General features: G+C 51.2%; 2 protein-coding genes and 1 non-coding gene across 15 annotated transcripts in view; 2 read left to right on the forward strand and 1 right to left on the reverse strand.

The window, feature by feature from the left end:
• The window catches only part of SGCA (sarcoglycan alpha), a 31,022-nt gene extending 8,373 nt beyond the window's left edge, over nucleotides 1–22,649 (forward strand). For 3 of the 13 annotated variants that reach the window (XM_064271206.1, XM_064271207.1, XM_064271209.1), the window contains 11 exons: nucleotides 4,393–4,478; nucleotides 5,161–5,556; nucleotides 10,671–10,790; nucleotides 10,903–11,060; nucleotides 11,898–11,970; nucleotides 12,385–12,583; nucleotides 13,114–13,276; nucleotides 15,127–15,338; nucleotides 15,579–15,605; nucleotides 20,979–21,171; nucleotides 21,411–22,648. In XM_064271206.1, the coding sequence (XP_064127276.1) occupies nucleotides 5,541–5,556; nucleotides 10,671–10,790; nucleotides 10,903–11,060; nucleotides 11,898–11,970; nucleotides 12,385–12,583; nucleotides 13,114–13,276; nucleotides 15,127–15,338; nucleotides 15,579–15,605; nucleotides 20,979–21,159 (1,149 nt within the window). In that variant the 5' untranslated portion in view covers nucleotides 4,393–4,478; nucleotides 5,161–5,540 and the 3' untranslated portion in view covers nucleotides 21,160–21,171; nucleotides 21,411–22,648. Of the gene's footprint in view, nucleotides 1–184; nucleotides 502–4,392; nucleotides 4,479–5,160; nucleotides 5,557–9,791; nucleotides 9,853–10,670; nucleotides 10,791–10,902; nucleotides 11,061–11,897; nucleotides 11,971–12,384; nucleotides 12,584–13,113; nucleotides 13,277–15,126; nucleotides 15,339–15,578; nucleotides 15,606–20,978; nucleotides 21,172–21,410 lie in introns of all 13 variants that reach the window. The other 10 variants (XM_064271199.1, XM_064271200.1, XM_064271203.1 and 7 more) reach the window with 10 other exon arrangements.
• LOC111751817 (U6 spliceosomal RNA) lies at nucleotides 11,339–11,442 on the forward strand. The gene has a single exon (XR_002786898.1). It is a non-coding gene; the product is annotated as a U6 spliceosomal RNA (small nuclear RNA).
• LOC135228136 (histone H1.9-like) lies at nucleotides 16,336–19,225 on the reverse strand. Its single transcript, XM_064271876.1, has one exon. The coding sequence runs from the start codon at nucleotides 16,945–16,947 to the stop codon at nucleotides 16,336–16,338; it is 612 nt and encodes a 203-aa protein (XP_064127946.1). The 5' UTR covers nucleotides 16,948–19,225.
• Nucleotides 22,650–23,849: the final 1,200 nt, after the last annotated feature.

Below are 23,849 nucleotides of genomic sequence, written 5' to 3' on the forward strand. Positions count from 1 at the left end.
CAACCGGAAAGATTGGGCAATATATTTTGTCATGAGCAGATTTGGAGAACTCTTTCAACTGTCTGCTCCAACTGCTAATACATTTCCGTGTTTGATAGTTTCTATTTTTCCTCTGCCCTCTGGGTCTCGGTGCAGTGGGTGCCTGAGGAGGGAGCTGGCACTTAGAGTCACCTTCTTCTGCCAGCCTCCACCTCACCTGCCCTGGCTCAGGGGAACAAGCCTCCCGCCCTTGCCAGCTTCCATCCCGACTGGCTCCACCAGGATCCTCCAGGAAGGCTTGGCACCTGGCACAGGTACAGCCTCAGTAACGGCAGCTCTTACATCTCCCACACTCAACTCCTGAACTTCAGGTGACCTTGAGGGTGGGGAAGGGAATGAGAAATCCTGCCACTTCAGGTCAGTTGTATCTCCGGTGGGTTTGAACTGCCAATCTTTCGGTTCGTAGGCGAGCGCTTAACCACTGTGCCACGAAGGCTCCTTACTTCAGAGAACTCTTCTTTCGTAAGAAAAAAATTCTTATTCATACTTATTTTTTACTTTTAGCTTGAAAAGATTTTTTTTAATAAGAAAAGCTCAGAGAATCATGTAACAAACGGACATTACAAATGCTAGTAGCATTCTGTCGTTTTTACTTCTGGATTTTTCATATAAAAGAAATAGAATTATAGAGCTTGAGCTGAAGTCCCTTTTATTTTTATCTTTCTCCCCAGTCCCATTGCCCTCAGTTCCAACTCTCACCAGTTTGGAATGCATCCTTTCAAATTTTACATTTTTTACACATTTAGATATTCACAAAACAGCATACAGTAATGATTTCTGTGTTTTTAAGATTTAGTCACCCTCATACCGTGTGTGCCATTTTGTGTCTGACTTTTACTCACTCAACATGGTTTTCACCATGGAGCCATGTTGCTACATATGGCTTTCGTTTGTTCATTTTAACTTCTGTGTAGTATTTTGTGAGGTGAATATGTCACAGTTTTTTTTATCAGTTCCTCTACTAATTGACATTTAGGTTCTTTTTTTTTTTTGCTATTATAAGCAGGGCTGCAATGAACACCCTGGTACTTGTCTCCCGGTGCATGGATGGGAACCCATCTTTGGGGTGTATACCTAGAAGTAGGAAGCTAGGTTTGCAGGGCAGGCATGTTTTCAACGTGACGAATACTGTCAAACTGCTCTCTATAGCAGCTGAACCAAGTATGCTCTCACCGCTAGCATGTGTACAAGTCTTCCTATTTGACCATATCCTTGCCAACATTTGCTCTTGTCAGGCTTTTTATTTTTGCCAATCTGATGGATGTGAAATCGTATCTCATTTGAATCTACATTCCCTGCCTATACAGTAGAACATCTTACCATGCTTATTGGCCATCTGGGTTTCCTCCTCTGTGAATTGCTTTTGCCCATATCCTTTGCTACCCTATTGTAGCCTTTGTGGCAAGTTAAAAAAAAGTGCCTCAAGGAAAAAGGAAATTTTATTATCTCGCGTAGCCAAAGTCTCAAAACCACCCGTTGCCATCAAGTCCATTCTTACTCATAGTGACCCTATAGGACAGAGTAGAATTGCCCCATAGGGTTTCCAAGGCTGTGACCTTTACGGAAGCAGACTGCCACATCTTTTGTCTGATGCGTTTGAACCACCGACCTTTCAGTTCACAGCCCAGTGCTTAACCACAGCACCGCCAGGGCTGCCAGGGTTGTTTAATTCAGAGGCTCAACTGTGACATCAAAGACCTCCCTCATCAAGTTGGCTGGCTTCTTAGACTGGTCTCCTCACAGTCCCAAGATGGCTGCCTTAGTTCCAGGTGTCCCATGCAGACAGTGTCCAGTACCAGAAGGAAGTGGATGGATGTTTTCTTCTTAGTGTCTCTTTCCCATTGCCCCCCCCAGTATACCTCCCTTTGGGTCTCACTGACCAGAAATGTATACATGCCCATGCCTCAAACAATAAAAAAAAAAATAGCTGACCAAAAAACAAAAAAACAATAAACCTGTTGCTGTTGATTCCAACTCATAGTGGTGACCCTATAGGACAGAGTAGAACTGCCCCATGGAGTTTACAAGGAGTGTCTGGAGGATTCAAACTGCTGACCTTTTGGTTAGCAGCCATAGCTCTTAACCACTATGCCACCAGGGTTTCTTAATAGCTGACCAGAGGGACCAAATTACCATGCTGAATTTAGGCCAATCACACTTCACCTGATGGAGCTGGGGAAGGCCAAAAAAAAAGAAAAAAAACCATGCTGAGTCGATTCCAATTCATAGGACAAAGTAGAACTGCCTCAGGAGGTTTCCAAGGAGCAGCTGGTGGATTTGAACTGCCTACCTTTTGGTTAGCAGCTGTGGCTCTTAACCACTGCACCACCAGGACTCCAGGGAAGGCCCAGCAATCCCCAAAGCTCAGATCTTTGAATCTTGAGTAAAATCGGGGTTCTATTAGGGAAGAATGAGACAGAATGCTGCTTGAGTTGGCACTCAAAAGGTCTATCTTATTGATTTGTCAGACGACTTTGCATATCCTGGACCTCTTCAGTTGCCATCTAGTACCCTCCAACTCATGGTGACCCCGTGTGTGTCAGAACAGAACTGTGCTCCACAGGATTTTCAGTGGCTGATTTTTTGGAAGAAGACTGCCAGATCTTTCTTCTTTCAGTTGTCAGCCACATGCATTAACCATTTGCACAACCCAGGGACATATTCTGGATATTAACTCTTTATCTGTTTTATATACTGCTGACATTGTCTTCCAGGCCTTCCCTTGTCTTTTAAGTTTGTTTATGATGTCACTTGCCTAGCAGAAGGCCTTTTTTTTTTAACATAGTAAAATTGATTGATCTTTTGAGTTGTCTAAGAAATGCTTTCCCACCCGGAGATCCCCTCCATTTTCTTCTAATTATTTGAAAGTTTTATGTTTAACTTTTAGGTATTTAATTCCAAATATTTACGGATGGTGTGAAGATTTTTCATGTGAAAAGCAAATTGTCCTTTGGAAACAGGGAGTATAATATATATAATATAATTAATGCCACTGAAATGTACATGTAAAAAATGTTGAAATGGCATGTTTTGTTATATATATTTTTACCACAATTAAAAATTGTCACAACACTTTTTATTGAATGGCCTGTTCTCTCTCTCTGAGTTGCAATGCCACCACCATTATAAATCAAATTCCCACATATGCTTGGATCTGTGTCTAGGTACTCTATTCTATTGATGTCTTTGTTTAGCCCAGCACCAATACCACATTATTTTAATTACTATTGCTTTCAAATACGTCTTGCTCTGGTAGGAGCAGATTCTCTCCTTATTCTTTTTCAGAATTGTGTAGACTCTTTTTGGCCCTTTGCTATTCCATGTGAATTTTAGAATCAGTTTACCTAACTCCACAAAAAAAATCCCGTTGGGATATTTATTAGGCTTCCACTGAAGTGATAGATTAATATGGAGAGAATTATCTTTGTGACATTGAAGGTTTTCCTCCATAAACTGATACATCTATTTACTCCTTTTATAGCCTATAATAATGTTTTCTGCATAAATGTCTTGAAACATCTTTTGTAAGCTTTTTTCCAGGTTCTGTGCAATTTTAATTATATTGTGGATGATTTCTTTTTAAAAAGATATTATGGTTTCTAATAAATTATTGCTAGTGTATAGAAACACTGTTGAATTTTGTATCTTATTTTATTTGTATTTGGGTGTTGAACTTGGCCAGCAGCTTTGATGAGCTGTCTTAATAACTCTAACATGCCTATAGAAGCGCTTGGATTTTCTAGATAAATAATCATATCATCTGCAAAGAATGTAAGAGTTTTTTTTGTGTCTTTCTAATCGTTCTGGAAACCCTAGTGGCATAGTGGTTAAGAGTTACAGCTAACCAAAAGGTCAGCAGTTTGAATCCACCAGGTGTTCCTTAGAAACTCTACGGGCCAGTTCTACTCTGTCTTATAGGGTCACTATGAGTCCGAATAGACTCGATGGCAATGGATTTGGTTTTTCGGTTTTTAATCCTTCTACCATTGATTCGGAAACCCTGGTGGCTTAGTGGTTAAGTGCTATGGCTGCTAACCAAAGGGTCGGCAGTTCGAATCAGCCAGGCGCTCCTTGGAAACTCTATGGGGCAGTTCTACTCTGTCCAGTAGGGTCGCTATGAGTTGGAATTGACTCGACAGCACTGGGTTTCGTTTGTTTTTTACCACTGATTCATGACTTCTAAATTTGACGTCTCCCAGCTCTCAGGCTATGCCAGTGGGCTGGCCCCGTATTGCCAAGCACTGTGAGTTATAAATAAATAAAAGACCACTTAACTTTCTCCAGAGCTTTACAGTTTCCAAAGCACTTTGGCTTCCATTATCTCATTTGATCCTTGTTACCCTCACTTTCCAGAGAGGGAGTGTCTATGTGGAAAGGGCTGTGCAGAACACTAGCCTGTGGAACCTCTGAATGGTCCCCTCCCCTCGGTTTTTCATTCTGTAAGTTAAAAAAGTTTGCCCAAGAATGGTTTCTGGCATTATCATGTTCCGATGGACGGCTTCAAGCGGTCCCAAAGCTAAAGGAACCCCTTCGAGGGCTGAAGTCCACCAATAAAAAGAGGGTACACTTATGCCCTCAAACTGGTGCCCTAAAATGTCGTGGGGGGTGGGTGGGTGGAGGTGAGCTGGGGAAAAACGGAAATGTCCTTGAAAGTCAGGGTGGATATAGAAGGGTGGAGTGCGTCAGGGGTGGGGAAAGATCATTATGTTCAGTCCCCTGCCTCTATGCGGGTTCGCCTCCCTATAATCGTTTGGGAGAACATCCTCTAGACCCGGAAGGGGAGGATGAGGAGGGGCTCCAAACCTTGGAGCCTTTCCTCGCTCGCCGGCTCTGACCGCGGCGCTGTGCGTGCACTTCTGACGCGCATCCCCTGTACGCGGCGGGGCGCTCCGCCCCCCGGCTCAATAGTGCGCAGGCGCAGGCCCGGGCTGGAGCAAGCGAAGGCGCCCTCTCGTGGCGGATTGGTCAAATCGCGCCCTTTGTTGTGGGTGCTTGGGGAGGTGAAGGGGGTGGGGGAGAAAAATGTGGGTGGAGTCTGAGAGGCAGAAGCGAGAATCAGATCACAATGACAAGAATTCCTTTCCTTTGTCCCTCATGACAGCATATTATCTCCCGTTTTAGGTGCAGATAAAGGAAAATAAAGAACAAAAACGATCCCCAGAGATCAAGAGACTTAGGGAGACAGGTTCATAGAGAGTGAAATGGAACCAGAGTTGGGAGATGGGTTCATTCAATCATTCATTCACTCAGCAAATATTCAGTGAGCTGAGGAAAGACGGAGACAAAGAACCAGAGGCAATAAACGGAGGCTTTGACGGGGAAGAGACTGGGCGTAAAGCTGGGGAGACAGAGGCTGATGGCAACGAAGCGGAGCCGGAGGACTAGCCCGGTTAGGAGCTGAGGGCAGGACTGGGGCACCAGGAGAAAAGCTCGGACAAGGGAAGCTCTTTCAGAGACAAGGCTGAGCGAGACAGAAATGCCGACCTGACTCAAGGTCCCACATGGATGCTCCAACTGGTAAGGACTACAACAGGAGCCAACCGACTCCCAAAGATGGGACAACCTGAGCACCAGGAAGGACATTAGCTGCAAGGGATTGAAGCATGCAAAGAGGTTTAAAGCCACAGGGTCATAATGATACCATTAATTTAAAAAAAAAAAAAAACTGCTCACGTTTTGGAGGCTGCTGGGGAACCAACTCATTATTTCAAAACTGGTAAATAAAGAGAACCAAGCTTTTATCCTGCCATTCCTGTATGAACGGTGCCTCTGGGAAGCCAAATAGTAAGGGAGAGTCAGTTTCTCTGTTTAGAAGCATATGTGCCTCCTAATGGAAAATGCATTACCACCACCTATGAAGTGGTCTTGCCAGAGAAAATTGAGCCTGCTCAGGCCGCTAGATCCAGCTAAAATGTATAGGAAATAACAATTTATGGAAAATGTCCAGGTCAGAGGAACAGGTGAAAGGACACCATGGAGATGCCATCAGCAAAATTCAGACTGTGGGAAACTCTCCAGAACATATGACCTGGTTTCCTCAGGGAGTACAGAAAGAGAGTGGGGCGGGGCCCGGGGGTTAAAAGAAATTGAAGAGAGGTCTATCAACCAGTTACAACGTGTACACCTTATTTGGATCCTGATCAAACAGATAAATTGTAGAACAAATTATATACTTATGAGACAATTGGAGATTTGGTATTTAGAAATTATAATTAAATTTTAGATGCAATAATGTGATTAGGTATAACAATTGTGATTATGTTTAAAAAAAAAAGGAGTCATTATCTTTTAGAGACCTGGTGGTGCAATGGTTAAGTGCCCATCTGCTAACCAAGAGGTTGGTGGTCAGAACTCACCCAGTGGCTCTGCGGGAGAAAGGCCTGGCGTCTGCTCCCATAAAGATTACAGCCTCGAAAACCCTATGAGGCAGTTCTACTCTGTAGCTTTGAGTCAAACTCGACTCAATGGCACCTAACAACAACATCTTTTAGAGAGACACACTAAAATATCAAACGATGAAATCAATGCAGGGAGGAACAATTGGAAGGGGTATAGCTGAAACCAGATGAGCCTTGAGCTGACAATTGATGAACCTGGCTAACTGATACGTGGAGGGCTCATTATATTATTCTGTGTACTTTTGTTTTACTTTGAAATATCCAAAATAAAAGCTTAAAGAAAAGGTGGGGTAAAAAACCCTGTGTTCCCCATCCCACCCCCCAGTCACCAAAGGACAGTAAGTGCTGAGTGTTACATACAGTTTGCAACCCAGACAGGAGCTCCTTGGCAGGCCAGGAACCTGGAGAGGCTTTCCTGGGGCTTCCAGCTGGCTCCTGGGACAGCCTCTGGTTCCCCTGAAGTGGGCGAGAGGATCTCCCTCAGGGGAAGTGGTTGCAGCTTTGCCAGTAAGGAAGGCCTCTGTGGGTCTGGTAGAACTGGGTACAGGCACTGCCACCTTAAGATAGCTGAGGGTGTGAGTGGGTGGCTCCAAAAATAGCAGGGGAGGAAGCAGGGGGAAGGGAGGGGAGTCACATTGAGCGGCTGAGGGGCTGAGGCCTGGGCAGCTGGCCCAGAGCCCTCTGACTCTTCCTCTGCCTCCAGAACATTCCTCCCTCTTGTCCTCCCTGAGAAGGACAGGATGACAAGGTGGTTCTGGGGTAAACGCCACACCACCTGAGAGGCTACGTGGACGCTGACTCTGGAATTTGGTGGCTCTCCAGGGATGGGTAGGATGGTCAAGCGGGGAGAGAGAGGAAGGGACAGGGACTAAGTAACCTACCCACCAGTCACCTCAACGCACAGACCAATACCCTCCCCCTGAAGCTTGACCTTAAGCAGGTCCCAGATGTCCTTGCCTGGGGCATTTGCTCAGGGTTGAAGTGGACAGCACCCTTTATCTTGCAGCCCTTGAGGGATGTTCACATAGCTACCAAGAAGCGTGAGCCCTCGGCATCCATGAGTCAGTCCCTGCCTCCCTCTCAGGGTACCTGGGGAGGGTGTCCCTCTGCCTGCTCTGAGTGGGCAGAGAAGGGCACACCCTCCTTCACTCCAGGCCCAGATGCAGAAAGGAAGGGGAAGTGGTGCCCTGCCAGCAAGCACATCAACAGCTGTGATCTGATGATCCTTTGTTCATAGAAAGTGCTTTACATGCATTCAACTCACTAGCAGTGAGACTCTTGATAAGTTATACATCCCTCTGTGCCTCAGTTTTCTCATCTGTAGAATGGGCATGATAATAACACCTGCTTTGTGGAACTGCTGTGGGGATGGGATGAGTTAATATATGTAACTGTATGGGAAAGCTTCAGCACAATAGCAGGCAACAGTCAGCTGTCATTCCCGCTAGCAGGCAGGCTCTGCCTGGGCAAGGGTTTGCGCCTTGCTGTACCCTCAGTGGAAATCCTGATGGTGTAGTGGTTTAGAGCTATGGCTGCTAACCAAAAGGTTGGCAGTTCAAATCCACCAGGTGCTCCTTGGAAACCCTATGGGGCAGTTCTACTCTGTCCTATAGGGTTGCTATGAGTTGGAATTGACTAGACGACAAAGGGTTTGGCTTTTTTGGTTTGGTACTCTCAGTGCCTGGCACTTAGTAGGTGCTCAGTAAACATGTGCTGAATTCATTGCCTTGTTGATTGCTCACAGTAACTCCAAGACGGGAGTATTGCTCTCACCTGTTTGCAGGCCAAGAGAGGTTGGGTGACTGGCTCCAGGCCACACCACTAGCGAGTGGTCCAGGTGGGACTCAGCCAGGCCTGCCAGCCTCCAAACCTGCATGTTTAGGCACTGCTCCCTGTGCCTCTGAGCCAGAGAGGGCTCCTCCTCCCTTTATGTGTCTCCACCTGGCTGGTCCTGTCCTGGGGTACCTGCTGGGTATGTTTAGTCTGGGGATAAGGGCACGATGAATGGGCTTCTTCGTGTGCTGTTAAGGAAACTGTCACCTAGCCTCCTACACCTACTATATGTCAGGCCCTGCACCAGGTCCAGGGCCACAAAGCTAATAAGATCCTAGTGTCCAACGGGAATCCCTGGGTGGTGCAAACGGTTAAGCGCTCGGCTACTAGCTGAAAGGTTGGTGGTTCCAGTCTGCCCAGAAGTGCCTCCAAACAAAGTCTTGATGATCTACTTCTGAAAGATCAAAGCCACCAGAAACCCTATGGGGAGCAGTTCTACTCTGAAACATGGGGTCACCGTGAGTCGGGATCCAGTATACGGCAGCCAGTTGGGTTTTTGGTTTAGTCTCCAAAGAGCTCAGAGCCCCCACAATGCTATGTGGTTGGGGATGGAATAGGGATGTGCACGGAAGCTGAAGGTCTCCCAGCTCTGTTGCTCAGACAGGCTTCAGAGAGGAAAGAGCACCTGTGTTGAGTCTTGAAAGGCAAGCAGAAGCTTGCCAGTTGGATGGGAGTTGGATGAGGGCAGGAAGGGAACTCCAGGCCGAAGGAAGCTTTGCAAAGTTCTGTAGACTGGAGAGAACACCCTGGGCTGGGGAGGAGCAGGGTGCGACTGGGCAGCAGCCTGGGGTAGGGGTTAGGGAGGGTGGGGGAAGACTGTGAAAGAGAGGACTCTAGATAGGATGGCCAGGTACAGAAAGAGCCTTGGTAGGTATTTTAGTTGTCTAGTGCTGCTATAACAGAAATACTAAAAGTGGATGGTTTTGACAAATAAATTTATTTCCCCACAGTTTAGGAGGCTAGAAGTCCTGAATTTAGGGCACCGGCTCTAGGGGAAGGCTCTGTCTGTCAGCTCTTTTCAGCTTCTGTTCTGTGGCTCTTTGATGATCTCTGTGTGGAATGGCATCTGCCTTCCCCCATCTCCACTTGCTTGCTTAATCTGCTTTCATATCTCAAAAGAGATTGATTTAAGACATACCCTACACTAATGCAGCCTCATTAACATAACAAATGGGATTCTAACCACAGGTATAGGGGCTAGGATCTACAAGACACATTTCTGGGGGACTCAATTCAGTCTATAACAGTAGCCATCAGCAGCTGGTGAACTGGGAAATGGCAGCCATTATGACTTTAAGGGGGGACTGATGTCATCAGGTTGGCATTTTAGAAAACAGACTCTGGGCACGGAGCGGTGGGGGGGGAGGCGACAGGAGGGACATTGTTCCATGAAGACAGTGCCCACTCCAGATTTGATCCCTGCTCTGCGTGGGGATGGGGAGGGACCCAGCTGCTCAGGACGCCTCCCCCTCCACCCTTCTGCCCCCCTTCCTTCCCTGCTCTTGTCCCTGTCACTCACAGGGGCCCAGCCAGGTCGGGGCAGCCATGGCGGCAGTGCTGGTCTGGACTCTTCTCCTTGTGGGCAAGTTGGGGCCCTCGTCAGAGGAGAGGCCCAGGGCAAGGGGTGGGATTGAGGGGTGGTGAGATGGAAGTTTGGAGGGTCCACTGGGGTGGGTGAGGCAGAGGCTGAAGGGGCTTTGGGGCGTTCATGTTCCTGCTGCTGGGGGTCCAGGAAGCTGGGGCTGGGAGCCGGGCTCTGGGCAGTGGGGACTGGGAGCTCTGAGGGCTGGGTGTTCTAGGACCCGGAGGGTCCTGGGCCCTTTAATGAGCTGGCTGGGCCACTGCCACTTCTGTTTAGGCCCAGGCTAAATTTGGTCCTGGGCACAAGGGTGAGGGCTGCTGGGCCAGCCCCAGGGTCCTCTTCTGATGAGGTCCTGGTGCTCAGCCCCATTGGCCAGGCCCTGCCCCTCCCTGTACACAAGGGGAGGAAGGGGGTGTGTGCGTTCCAGAATGGCCACCCTCCCCCTCCAAGGTGCCGTCTTCCCTCTCTCCCCTCCCAGCCTCCCCAACAGTCAGGGTGGGGTTGTTGTCTCCGAACACACATGCATGCCCACTCCTCCAGCCAAACATCAGGCTCTGCCCACTGTGACCTCAACAGGGGCCTAAAATTAGCGGTAGGAAGGTAGGGGGCCTCTTCCATGAATCCAAATGAAGGAGCCAGCCCCTGAAGTGGGTCTTGGCACTGACTAAGGTGGATAGCCCAGCTGTGGCCTGCCCCAGCCCTACCCTGCTTTCTCCTGGGGCTAGTGAAGGATGCCAGGGGCTTGGTGGGGAAGAGGTGCTTACCGCCTGGCCCAGGACTGAGGCTGGCCTGCGTGGGGGATTCTGGGCTCCCCACAGGTCTCCTGGCAGGGCTGGCAGGCACCAAGGCCCAGCAGACCACCCTCCATCCTCTTGTGGGTCGCATCTTTGTACACACCTTGGATCACGCCACCTTCCTTCGCCTTCCTGAGCATGTTGGTGAGCTGGCCTCCGTGGGTGTCCAGGGCTGAGCTGTGCTCCTGACCAGGAAGCCTGCCCGGGGCTGGTGAAGGCTTCAGTTCTTCCTCCAACCTTCTCTCCTCTCCCCCAGCAGCTATCCCACCTTCCACCCGCATCACCTATCATGCCCACCTCCAGGGACACCCAGACCTGCCGCGGTGGCTCCGCTACACCCAGCGTAGCCCCTACCACCCTGGCTTCCTCTATGGCACTGCCACCTCAGAAGATCGCGGCCGCCAGGTCATCGAGGTACCCCAGTGGGCTGTATCCACCCCCTCAGAAAATCACGGGGTGGTGTGGCCTCTGAGAATTGCGTGTTTGCTAAATTCATGGACAGATTACCCAGTAAGCAAGGTCTGCAAGGGCTTACTCGTGCTTACTTAATAATCTGTAGTGCACAATTTCACATGGGGTGATGAAACAGATGAGTGAAGTAAGTAAACACAAGTAAACCTGTGCATACTTTGCTTAATGTAAGCCCGTGCCTACCTTGCTTACAGGTTAATCCGTCCCTGCTCACATTCATTTACATATACTCGTTTAACAGTTGCTATCAGGAACGCTACAGAGAGAATTAGCACGGCCCCTGAGCAAGGATGACGTGAAAATTCGTGAAGCATTCCACATGTTCTGGAGCCCTGGTGGTGTAGTGGTTAGAGAGCTCAGCTGCTAACCAAAAGCTCAGCAGTTCGAATCAACCACTCCTTGGAAACCCTATGGGGCAGTTCTACTCTGTCCTATAGGGTCACTAGGAGTCGGAATCTAATCTGTGACAGTAAGTTTTTGGTTATCAAGTAAATTCCCACTCATGGTGAATTCATGTGTGTCAGAGTAGAACTGTGCTCCATAGGGTTTTTTCAAAAGTAGATTGCCAGGCCTTTCTTTCGAGGCACCTCTGGGTGGGCTTGAACCTTTAACCTTTCAGTTAGCACCCGACACATCAGCTATTGACCGCTTGCACCACCCAGGAGCTCCACATATAATTTACATACCTCTGATTTGGTGTGGTGTCCCAGTCCTCTCCAGCCAGGCCCCAGCTGTTCCATGTTCCTCCTCAACCCCATCTCCTTATTCCCCCGCCCCCAGGTCGTAGCCTACAATCGGGACAGCTTTGAGACCACCTGGCAGAGACTGGTGCTGATGATTGGGGACCCGGAAGGTACTACTAGCCCTGTCCCGCCCCTACCCCACAGATGGGGATTTCCTGAAGGTGGAGGCTAAAGGGCTTGTGGAAGGGAGAGGAAGGGAGAGGCTTGGAGAGTAGTGGGAACAGGGCATCCTGGAAAGTGGGGACTCTGAGGGAGGAGGTGACACTTGAAGGGGTTTTAAGGGAAAAGCCCTGGCTGAGATTCCAGATTCTGGAGTTTTATTATTGGCTTCTTTGCTGACAGTCTGCGTGACCCTGGGCAAGCCATAAAGGCTGCTGTGTTAGGGTCTGTGATGTGTTGGGTGTTGGATAGGGGGAATGGGAGGCAGGAAGGGGTGTGAGGGAGGCAGGGAGGATGTTGGAGTGGGGCTGGGGGGCAGAGCTGGGGGCTGGGTGTAGTCTGAGGCGCCCACCTGGCCCTCCCAGGCCCCTTGCTGCCGTACCAGGCTGAGTTCCTGGTGCAGAGCCATGACGTGGAGGAGGTGCTGCCCTCGATGCCTGCCGGCCGCTTCCTCACAGCCCTGGGGGGGCTCTGGGAGCCGGGGGAGCTCCAGCTTATAAATATCACCTCCGCCTTGGACCGTGGGGGCCGTGTGCCCCTTCCAATTGAGGGCCGCAAAGAAGGGTAGGTGTGCAATCCAGGAGGACTTCTTGTAAGAGGAGACAGCTTGCCTCTCATCTGGGTTGTGGGCTTAACACAGGGGTCTCCCTAATTACAAACCAAAACCAAATCCACTGCCATAGTCGTTCTCCCCCAGAACAGCTGGTGAGTTCAAACCACTGACCTTTGGGTTAGCAGCCAAGTGCTTAACCACTGTGCCAGGCGGGGCTTACCTAACCCTCGAACCTCCTCACCAGTTCCATCTGCACCTCCCAGCTTCACATACTGTCCATTCCCCTCCAGCCGCCCCTTCGTCTCCCTCTTGGCCTCTGTGGCCCAAACTGTAGTCACCCTGAACTCTGTACTTCCCAGTGCCCCATGAGGGCATAAAGGATCCATCCATCTAAGGATAGCCATCTAAGGGTCAAGGCTCCCTAGAAGTATGGTGTGCCCTGTGCACTCTGATCTCAGGATGAGCCCTGAATCCCCTACATCTCCAGGGCTGGGCAACCACTCCCCCCACTTTACTAACAGTGGCTTCTATCTGGGCTCAGGGTGTACATCAAGGTGGGCTCAGCCTCACCCTTCTCCACCTGTCTGAAGATGGTGGCGTCCCCTGACAGCCATGCCCGCTGTGCCCAGGGCCAGCCTCCACTTCTGTCCTGCTACGACACCTTGGCACCCCACTTCCGTGTTGCTTGGTGCAATGTGTCCCTGGTGAGGAGGGCCCCTGGCTCCAGGGGTGGGAGTGGAGCATGGTCCCCAACAGAGTCCTCCCCCTTCCTCTCCTTCCCACCCGTCTCTCTGTGCCTGTCTCTTTCTCTGATTACCCATCTGTGATATCAGTTTTAGACACACACACACGCACGCACGCACGCGCGCACACACACACACACACACACACACACACACACCTTGAAGTTCTACCTCCTCCCACAAGAGGGCGACAGAGTCCACAATCCAGACTTGGCCTCCAATGCTGGGAGTTGGCAAGCCAGCCCTGACCAAAGGCTAGAGCCATCAATCGCTTGGCACAGGGCAGTCACCCCGAGGGCCTCTGTGTGACAACCCAGTCTACATTCTTCGAAGGTGTCACCTAACAAACTCACCTGTAATAAAAACAAAACCTGTTGCTGTTGAGTTGGAATAGCGACCCTAAAAGAGTAGAACTGCCCCATGGAGTTTCCGAGGCTGTAAATCTTTATGGAAGCAGACTGCCACGTCTTTCTCCTGTGGTGTGCCTGGTGGGTTCCAATCGCCAGTCCTTTCAGTTAGCAGCTGTCTTGGTCATCTGGTGCTGCTGTAACAGAAATACCACAAGTCAATGGCTTTAACAAAGAGAAGTTTATTCTCTCACAGTCCAGTAAGCTAGAAGTCTGAATTCAGGGCACCAGCTCCACGGGAAGGCTTTCTCTGTCAGCGCTGGAGGAAGGTCCTCGTCATCAGTCTTCCCTTGGTCTGGAAGCATCTCTGTGCAGGAACCTCAGGTCCAAAGTACACGCTCTGCTCCTGGCACTGCCTTCTTGGTGGTTTGAGGTCCCCCTGTTTCTCTGCTTGTTTCTCTCTTATATCTGAAAAAGTCTGGCTTAAGGCACTATCTAATCTTGTATATCTCATCAATATAACTGCCACTAATCCATCTCATCATAGTGATAGGATTTACAACACATAAGAGAAATCACATAAAATGTTGGGCAATCACACAATACTGGGACTCAAGGCCCAGCTAAGCTGATAGATATTTTGGGGGGACACAATTCAATCCATGACAGCAGCCAAGAGCTTGACCACTGTGCTACAAGGATAAGGAGCAAATAACTCTCATCCTCATTTTGTATGAACCAAAGACAGTTGCCCTTGCTCTTTGGGATACTGAGCCGAGGTATCTACTGCCTATAGGAGCCCTGCTCGCACAATGGTTAAGTGCTTGGCTGCTAACCAAAAGGTTGGTGGTTCTAACCCGCCCACTCAATACCTAGGTGAGAGAAAGACCTGGCGAGCTACATCTGTAAAGATTACAGCAAGAAAATCCTACGGGACAGTCCTATTCTGTCACGTGTGGCTGCCATGAGTCGGCATTGACTCAATGACACACAAAAACAACAGTCTAGGGCCTGTAGACCCTGACTCCCTAGCTGGGAACCGCTGGTGAGCTCTGTTCCTATAACCTGACAGAGCCGGAGGGACTGGCAGTGGGAACATTCCTGAGCACTTGCTATGTGCTAGGCGTAGCAATAACATGTATTACCCTCACAGCCACCAATGGCAGATAGGTGCCACTATTGTCATTCCAAGTTTATGGATGAGGAAACTGAGTTCTTAGAGTTGAGCAAACCCAGCTAAGCACTTGTCTGAGTCAGGGTTTGAACCCAGGCAGTCTGACACTAGAGCTCTACTCTAACCATTATACAGTCCTGCCTCTCTTAGAACTTGTCTCTCCCACCTGCTAGTTCAGTTCTTGTCCTGCTGAGTCACACGAGCTGGGGGAGGCAGGCAGAGGGCCCCTTTCCTGTCCTCTGGGGGACCTCTGTCTAGCCAGCCTCCTGGTCAGCCCTGGGTTCCTTGAGCAGGTGGATAAGTCAGTGCCAGAGCCCATGGACGAGATGCCCACCCCAGGTGATGGGATCCTGGAGCAGGACCCGTTCTTCTGCCCACCCACTGAGGCCACAGCCCGAGACTTCCTGACTGACGCACTGGTCACCCTCCTGGTGCCCCTGCTGGTGGCCCTGCTGCTCACCCTGCTGCTGGCCTACATCATGTGCTGTCGACGGGAGGGACGGTGAGTGTGGGTGAAGGGGGCAGGGAGGACTTCGAGGACCTCTGTGGCCCCTGTGCTGCATGGGGACCCAGACCCCTCAGGGAGCGGGGTCCTCGACCAGAAGAGGAGAGCTCTGAGTCCTCCTCTGAGTACCAGGAGACATCAGTACGCACACGAGCGCCTCCACGTACACCTGAGCCCCTGGAGTGCAAAGGGCCAAAGCCTAGGGCTGGCTAACCCTCTCCCCTCACTTTTCCACAGGCTGAAGAGAGACCTGGTCACCTCTGAGTGAGTAAGGGAGAGTGGGGGGCTGGGTGGGAGACTGTAGAGCCGGATCCTCCAGCCCCTGAGCAGTAACAAAACCTGAACCAGTCTCGCTTTTGTTACTCTGGGATGCTGGGGCCACCTTTGACCTCCGAGCCCCCAGCCTGGACTGCCTGGGTGCTGGGTCTGACCCATCCTGGCCTTGCCTTATTTTCTGGAATAAATGGAAGAGTCTGATGTGGGACAGGGCAGTGGCTCTGGCCAGGCTTCAGGGGTCTGTTGCCAACCTGGGGACAAGGGTTTGAGAACCAACTTAAGAAGCTTCCAGCAAACACACGCACACAAACACACACGCACGCACACACACACACATGCCCCACACTTCAATATAAGTCAGACATCTGGGTTCCAGGCCAGCTCTGCCACATAATTACTTTGTGACTCTGGCCAAGCACACCTCCTTTCTGGCCTCAGTTTCTCCACCTGTTAGATGAGGTGATAGCACTAGCTGATGTCTGTGGGTGTTTTCCATCTCATCAGCCTTTCCAAAATCCATCTTGCCCTTAATTTGCCCTAGGTTTCCCCCACCCATGGCCTTACCCTCCCTCTGCACCCCACTCTTCTTCCTTTCCCACTCCCATGGGCCCCAAATATTCCAGGAGGCGGGTATGAAATAATTTTGGCTCCTTTTATTCCCACGGGACTGAGCCTGTAGTGGGCCTGGCACCCCTGCCCACCTGCCTGGCCTGCCTTGTTAATTGCGGCGGCATCTGGCCACCCTGTGGATGCGCTTGTGCCCCCGTCTGGAGCCCAGTAGTGACCAGTGCTGCCCAGGCCGCCGCTGCCCAGGCCGCCGCCGCTGCCCAGGCCGCCGCTGCCCAGCCCGCCGCTGCCCAGGCCGCCGCTGTCCAGGCCGCTGCCGCTGCCCGGGTCTGCGCTGCCCAGACTGCCGCCTTCGCAGCGGCTGCCTGTTTTTGAGCTTGAGCTTGGACTTGGAGGTCTGCTTCTTGCCAATGCGGAAGGAGCCTGAAACCCCCTTGCCGGTCACCTGCTTAAGCATGCCATTGTCCACCAGTCCCTTGAGTACTCGCTTGAAACGCCAAGCGTTGCGGGACATATCGTAGCCTGTGGTGGTAACAGCCTTCTTCAGAGCGGCCAGGGACATGCGGTGGTGTGCCCCCTTGTCGGCCACAGCTTCCAGGATCACCCGGGACATGCTGGGCCTCCGGTGGGGTTTGGGAAAGGCGCGGCTCCCAGTGTCACTCTTGTTAGGGATACCGGACACACTGGACAGCCGGCTTCCTCCAAGGGCAGTGTTGGAGGCCAAGGGGACAGTTGAGGGCTGCCGCGAGGTATCTTTCTGCATTTCTCCCTGGGGTAGGTGAAGGGAGCTGGATGTGAGGACCTCCAGGGTGGCAGCTGGAAGTCTCTATTGGGTTGCTCCTCTTTGGGTGGGTGAGGTGTGTCCCGGTTCCTGGTTCTCTCAGCACTTTCCTTCCCCTGGATGGTCAGAGAGAGGAGCAAGGATGATCACCCACGGTGGCCTCAGCCGACTTGTGCCAAGGGTGCAGAGGGCGGTAAGTTTGTCTCTGTGGTGACTTCAGGAGGATATTGTGAGGCCACCAGAATCCTGCAGGGGTCACAGTGGTCTCATTGTTCCCTCCTAGGGGGTGCAGGTGGGTGTTGCCAGGTTGCGTGAGCACCTGGCATCCCAGGTACCCTGGGGAGGAGGGGTAGGGTGGCTGTGGCCAGATATGGAGATCCACAGGGGCCTTGCACACGTGTGAATGCATGGATGTGCAGTGTGGGAGCCTATCTGAGGGTGTTCTGAGCCCCCAGTTTTAGACCCACCATGCTGACTCCATCCACTATCTTGACCCACTGGATGTTTGAGTCTCTGGGTTGAGGAATATAAACATTTTAAAAATCAGGATGATATCAGCATTTGTGAATTTTCAGGTCCCTGGGTGGCACAAATAGTTTGTGCTCCACTACCAACCTAAAGGTTGGCGGTTCGAATCTACCCAGCAGCACCTCAGAAGAAAGGCCTGGCAGTCTGCTTTCATAAGAATTACAGCCAAGAAAACTATAGGGAGCAGTGACAGCAACAGGTTCTGAATTTTTCTGGAGGATATATTTTTCAGAGTGAATAGATACAGAATTTCTTGACCTATTGAACTAAATTTAGTTCCTTGATCAACTTTCTATACAAAACGGTTAAAAGGCTTCCTTTTTTTTTTCCGTTTTCATTTTTATTTTATAGATTTTTTTCCCCAGTGGGAGCAATGATTTTTTTTTTAATTTTTATTATGCTTTAAGTGAAAGTTTACAAATCAAGTCAGTCTCTCATATAAAAATTTATATACAGCTTGCTATATACTCCTAGTTGCTCTCCCCCTAATGAGACAGCACACTCCTTCCCTCCACCCTGTATTTTCATGTCCATTCATCCAGCTTCTGTCCCCCTCTGCCATCTCATCTCATCCAGACAGGAGCTGCCCACATAGTCTCATGTGTCTACTTGATCCAAGAAGCTCCCTCCTCACCAGTATCATTTTCTATCCCATTGTCCAGTCCAATCCCTGTCTGAAGAGTTGGTTTTGGGAATGGTTCCTGTCTCGGGCTAACGGAAGGTCTGGGGACCATGACCTCCAGGGTCTTTAGGAACAACAATTTTTATGTAAATTTTACCTGGAGGATTTTATTCCTCAATTTTTTTTTTTTTTTTTTTGGCCTGTGCCAAATTTGATCAATTAGATCTCCTGCCATTGAGGATGTTCTCTTGTGATCAGTTGTTTTCCACCGTGTCCAGCTTTCCCGGGCCAGTTTTGTAGATTTGGGTCTTCTAAGGAAAATTTGCTTCTCCCTTAATTTTGAATCCATAACCAATTTTACCATGTGCAATATTAGCCCTTGTCGGTTTGCGTTTTGTGTTGATTTGTTTCTACAAAATCCTGATTTTTCCCTTGTTCGGTCTCTGCCATTTTTCAGATTAGCCACAAGTTATGATTCTGCTGCCTATTTTTCGTTTGTATCAGATTTTAGTCAGCACAAAGTCCCCCAGTCCCCTCGACCCTCACCTGTGAGTCTAGGTGCCAGTGGCAGGGTGTGAGGGGCCCACGTGTTGGTGTGGGGGGTGGGACTTGGGGCCTCCTGGCTGGTCTAGCAGCCACACCTACGGTGGTGTGTGTGTATAGGAATGCCTGCCCGTTTGTCTGCCCAAGTGCTGATGTGGAAGGATTGTTGGGGGAGGCACCGTGGCTCTGCCTTCTGCTTCTGCTCTAGAAAAACATCGCAGAAGCTTTTTTCCATCTCTCTGAGTTGCCAAAGTAATGAGACCCAGATGTGGGCTGGAGGGTCGGGGGAAAAAAAGAGAGGGTCGGGAAGGGGGCCCTTAATGAAGGCCCTTCCCCCACCAGGGGGCATTACCTACCTGACTGCCTTGCTCTTGGCCTCCACACACTTCTCTCTCGAGACCCTTCCCCCTCAGTCTTCCCTTGCCCGGGAATGGAAAATTGTGTTTTGGACAACTAGCTTGCCAAATTCCAGACTCAAGAGCTCATCTTGACCCTTCCCCAGACTTAGACAGCGACTCCACCTCCTTTGGGCTAGACCAGCCTGGTCCCACTCACCCCAGGAGGAGTGTGGTCCATTCGGTGGGAGGCTAGCAAGTCCTTCTTACAGTCTCACCTCTCAGGCTCTAGCTGGGGTGTGTGTCCACTAACTGAGCCTTGGGCACATGTGGGGATCTCTCTCCTCCCTCATCTAATCAGTAATCCAGGGGCAAGTAGGGTTGCTTCAGCTTTGCCTGGGGCGCCCACTCCTGCAAGAAAACCAGTTCTTATTGACTCTAATGAAAAGTCTCTGCCCCATTGTCTGCCTGACCTGGCAGTCTGGTAGCCTGGGAAACTCCAGGCTGGGCCCATAAGTGTGGGTGGGTTTGTGTAAAGGGGCTTGAAAACATCTTCCAAATTCATTGGGTGAGCTTGCTAGAAAAAAATAACATTGATGATAATAATATAGCAACTGAAAACTCTCTGTAATAATAGCTACCACTTGCTGCATGCCGACCTGAGATATTGTAAGTGCTTTTCCTGTATTAACTATTTAATTCAAACAACAACTATATTTCAGGAAAGTGAGTTACAAACAGGTTAAGTAATTTGCCCAAGGTCACACAGCCAGTAAACAGTGGAATCCAGATTCAAGCCAAAGCAAGTCCTCCTGCTTAACCACTTTGCTACCCTGTCTCTCAGAAAGAACTAGAGCTGGTTCAACGATAGCACAAAGCAAGCCCATGAAAATATCAGATGAAAATAGGGCTAAGGGTTCTGAGGAGAAACTGGAGCTAGACTTCAGGAAGGACTTTCCGATGGGTGTGGCAGTCACTCCACTCAGTACTGCTGGGATTTCCAGCCCATTGAGGCTGGTCCCAACCCTCAAGGAGCCCCGGTCTGAAACAAAGACAGGGAGACAAGACTGTGGCTAGAGCAAGGTGGAAGGTCAGCGCTGGGGGCAGCCTGGGGTGGAGCTGGGAGGGGGTTGAAGGGAGTGGAAGACAGGCCTAAGGAGCCAAAAAGAGATGGTCTTGGCCTGGCAGGAGATGGGAGAGGGTGTTCCTGGAAGGGGGAGCAGCTTGAGCAAAGGATAAGAAGAGTGAAAAGGTGAAGGAGGAGGTAGCGTTGCTAGACCAACACAGAGGTAGGAGGGAGGGTCCTCACTGGTTGGAGAAAGCATGGGGGGAGGGAGCTGAGTGCTTTTCAAGGGGACCCAGAGGGTTGTCAGAACATCTAACACAAACTGCACACTCCGATCTGGGGACATATATTCACCGTGGATATCAGTTCATGTCTCAGAAGCTTGTGAGCACTTACCACATGCTAGGCACTGCTCTATGCCCCAAGCCCGCATGTTCTTATTTAATCCCCACAACAATCCTATGAGGTGGGTACTATTGTCATCCCCATTTTACAGGTGAGGAAACTGAGGCACAGAATGGTTAAACAAGGACACACAGCTCTGAATCCAGGCTGTCTCCTCCAGAGGCTGTGCCTTAATCTCTGGGCACTGAGCTGGCCCCAGGGAGCTTTTGGTTTGTCCCACCCCCACCTGTGGTGTGTTTGAGTCTCCCCCACATAGTAGGTGAGGAAGACTGCAGAGTGGCTCAGAGGCAGCGCCAGGCTGGACCCCAGAGGTGTAGTACGGGGAGTGGCTAGAGGGGGGCATCTGCCCACAGGTGCAAGTCCAAGGGGGCCCCAGACAAGGCCTGCCGGTGAATCACTACCCCCCACCGATGAGGCTGTGGGGGGACTCTGCTGTGCCCCAGAGAAGCTGACTCCCAGGTCACTGTGCAAAGCTATGGGAGCTGACATCTTGGATGGCCCTGCCTGCCCCCAGCATCCAGATGGTCCACCATGGCACCATCCGTGAGAACACGGAGGAGCTGCGGCAGATGGCAGCCAGCCGCGAGGTGCCCCGGCCACTCTCCACCCTGCCCATGTTCAACGTGCGCACGGGTGAACGGCTGCCTCCTCGTGTGGACAGCGCCCAGGTGCCCCTCATCCTGGACCAGCACTGAGGGCCTGGCCAGGTGGGTCCAACTGGGTAGTGCCAGCCTCCTCTTTCTGGGAACAAAGTGGTTGGGGAAGGTGGTGAGGTATGGCGGAGGCCTGGGGGGAGAGGCACAGACCTGCCTGCCTCTCAGCTCAGCAGTGTCAGTGCCATGCCCCCAAGCACTAGGGGTCAGAAGTCAGGGTGGGGAAGGCAGGAGGGCCAGGGCCCGGCCCTCACAGACCCCCGCTCTCTCTTTCCCCTGCTGTCCATTTCCAGCCCTGGCCACATGGTCACATCCCACCTGCTGATTCCAGCTCCTGGCCCAACTGGACCCAGGCTTAGAACAAACAGAGAGATGGTGTTGGGGTGGGAGAGGCTGTCTGGAGTCAGGACCACAGAATAAAATACCTGCTGCTCTGCTCCTCTGTCTCTACCAGCGCCTTCCTCTCAGCAGTCTTCTCCTCCAGCCTTCACTGCCTCTGTTTCCCTTTCTACCTTCTGGGAGCCCCCAGAGGCAGCCAGGGACTGTCAGCTTGCCCTTTGGACTCGGCATTTTGCTGCTTTCTCAAACACTCTGGAGAAAAGAGAGAAGGAGCTGCTATTAGGCGGCCCTGGATTCGCATGAAATTGATAGCGAAGGATTACAAGCTCATTATCCTCATTTTACAGATAAGGAAACTGAGGCCTAGGGAGAGTAAGTGACTTACCCAAGCTAACAGGGCAAGTAAGTGGCAGAGCCTGGATTTGAACCTGGCATGTCTGCCTCCACACTGCCTTCTGGAATGTTGAGGGGTTCTGGAAGCAGGGGATCAGGCTCTTATCTGGAGATTTAGTTGACAGTTTCTGAACCTGTCAAGATCCCCTTGAGAGAGAGCCCCTTTGTACGTCCTGTTGGGAGGGAAACAAATCTAGATACAGAAAGACAGAAAGATGGCTGGGTGCAGGACCCTGAATCCCCCAGAACCAACAGTGCCCCCGCGGTGGGGTCCTCCAGGGGCGGGGCAGAGGTGCAGAGGACACCACAGAGCCTAGACCCCTTGTTGGGCTGAGTATTGCCAGCTTGCCCCCAAACCCCACGGAGCCCTAGAGAGTTCAGCTGACCATGAAGAGGCCTGAGTTAGTTCCCACGTAGCTACAACCAAAGCAGGCCAGCTCTGTCCCTGCCCACTGCCACCTGGAGGCCACGCCCAATTCACATTTTACCCCTTGGATTCAAGGACAAGCCAGATCCAGATAAGGAGGGACAGTGGATATCCTCACGACTCCCCCTCACTGTAGCCGTTCCAGTCTCTGCCCAATGACACCTCCTCAGAGAGTCCTACACTGATCACCCCAGTCAAAGCAGTGCCTTCTTCCAGCCCCACGCTGTCCGGCCTATCCCAGCACTCCTCGCTCACTGGGACAGAAGCTCTTGGAGGGCAGGATTTCTGTCTGCCCACAGGGAGCGCTGTGCCGCACAGAGTAGGTGCTCAGGAAAGCTGTTCAGACAAGTGCACGGCTGATGCCATCTTGCTTGGTTTGCACAGAGTTCTTCAGGAGGGTCCTCCTCCCTGGGTAGGGGATGAGCAAGGCCACTGCCTCAGCTTCTACCAGTATCATCTGATCCTCCCCCTCCCTGCTAGACATCCCACCCCACCAATCAATCAAGCATTGATCCTGTAAGTACTTACTGAGGTGGGTGGAGGCACAGTGTATGTGCTCAATAAAAGTTTGTGGGTTAAGTGCCCAGCCCCCCAACCAAAGGGCTTTTTTGACAACAAGTGGCCTCTAACTTCTCCTTTACTTTTTTTCTCCTCCCCCCTGGACCCATCATCAGACCAAAAGCAGGAGGTGCTCAGAGTTTGCACAGATGGGAGGCTCCTTTTTGACCCCAGCGCCTTAAGGGGGGGTCTGCCCTCTCCTTCCAGCTCTGTGCTCCTGCTCCCCACAGCCAGACAGTTCCCGAGCCCCCTTTGTGTTTTTCTTGTGCTGGCCTGGAATGGGAACACTCAAGGCCAGCTCCGGCCTTGGGGACTTGGCAGTGCCTTCTTGCTCAGCTCCAAGGAGCACACGGGAGCCTGGCTGCTGGCCTGGGAGGAAGTGGCCCAGACAAGTAGCTGGGAGGATGGCGTGACTGCAGAGACACGGAGCTGTGCCTGGGCACACATGCATATGCCCCAGTTGCCCTGGCAGTCGCCCACAGGAGGGCACAGACATTTAGAACTGCTCTGCTCACTGGGCACTTAGCCCCTCACTCTGACTGGTGAGACTCCGCCCAGCAATCAACCCTCCCCTGATGCCAACAACCCAGGACAAATAGTAGGAACTGTCGTGTCCCCCTCTTACCCCTCCCACCAATAGCCCCGACAACATCCACCCTGAGACTCACTCTCACACTCTGCTCCACTTTCCAGCCCACAGCCGGGCACTGACCCCATGGCACAGAGTATGGCCTCCATCTTCACGCTAAACAAATCCTCAGGAGTGGTCTAACTCTCTGAACAGTTCCGGGGTGATCTCAACCAGACCTGCAGATGCAGGACACCGCCTAAAGCTGGCCTCAGCTCACAGATGGACTCTTTCTCTTCGTGAAGCTTCCCACAAGAAGGAGCACACGCATGCACCGTTTCACAGAGAACTCCCTCGGGGCCAGTACACCTGAGTGTGTTGGGGTTTGGTGTCCGTCAGAGCAGCGTCCAGTCATGGCTCTGCCGCACAACAGCTGGCTTACCCAGC

The sequence above is a fragment of the Loxodonta africana genome, chromosome 18, assembly GCF_030014295.1.
Source record: "Loxodonta africana isolate mLoxAfr1 chromosome 18, mLoxAfr1.hap2, whole genome shotgun sequence".
Lineage (NCBI taxonomy): Eukaryota > Metazoa > Chordata > Mammalia > Proboscidea > Elephantidae > Loxodonta > Loxodonta africana.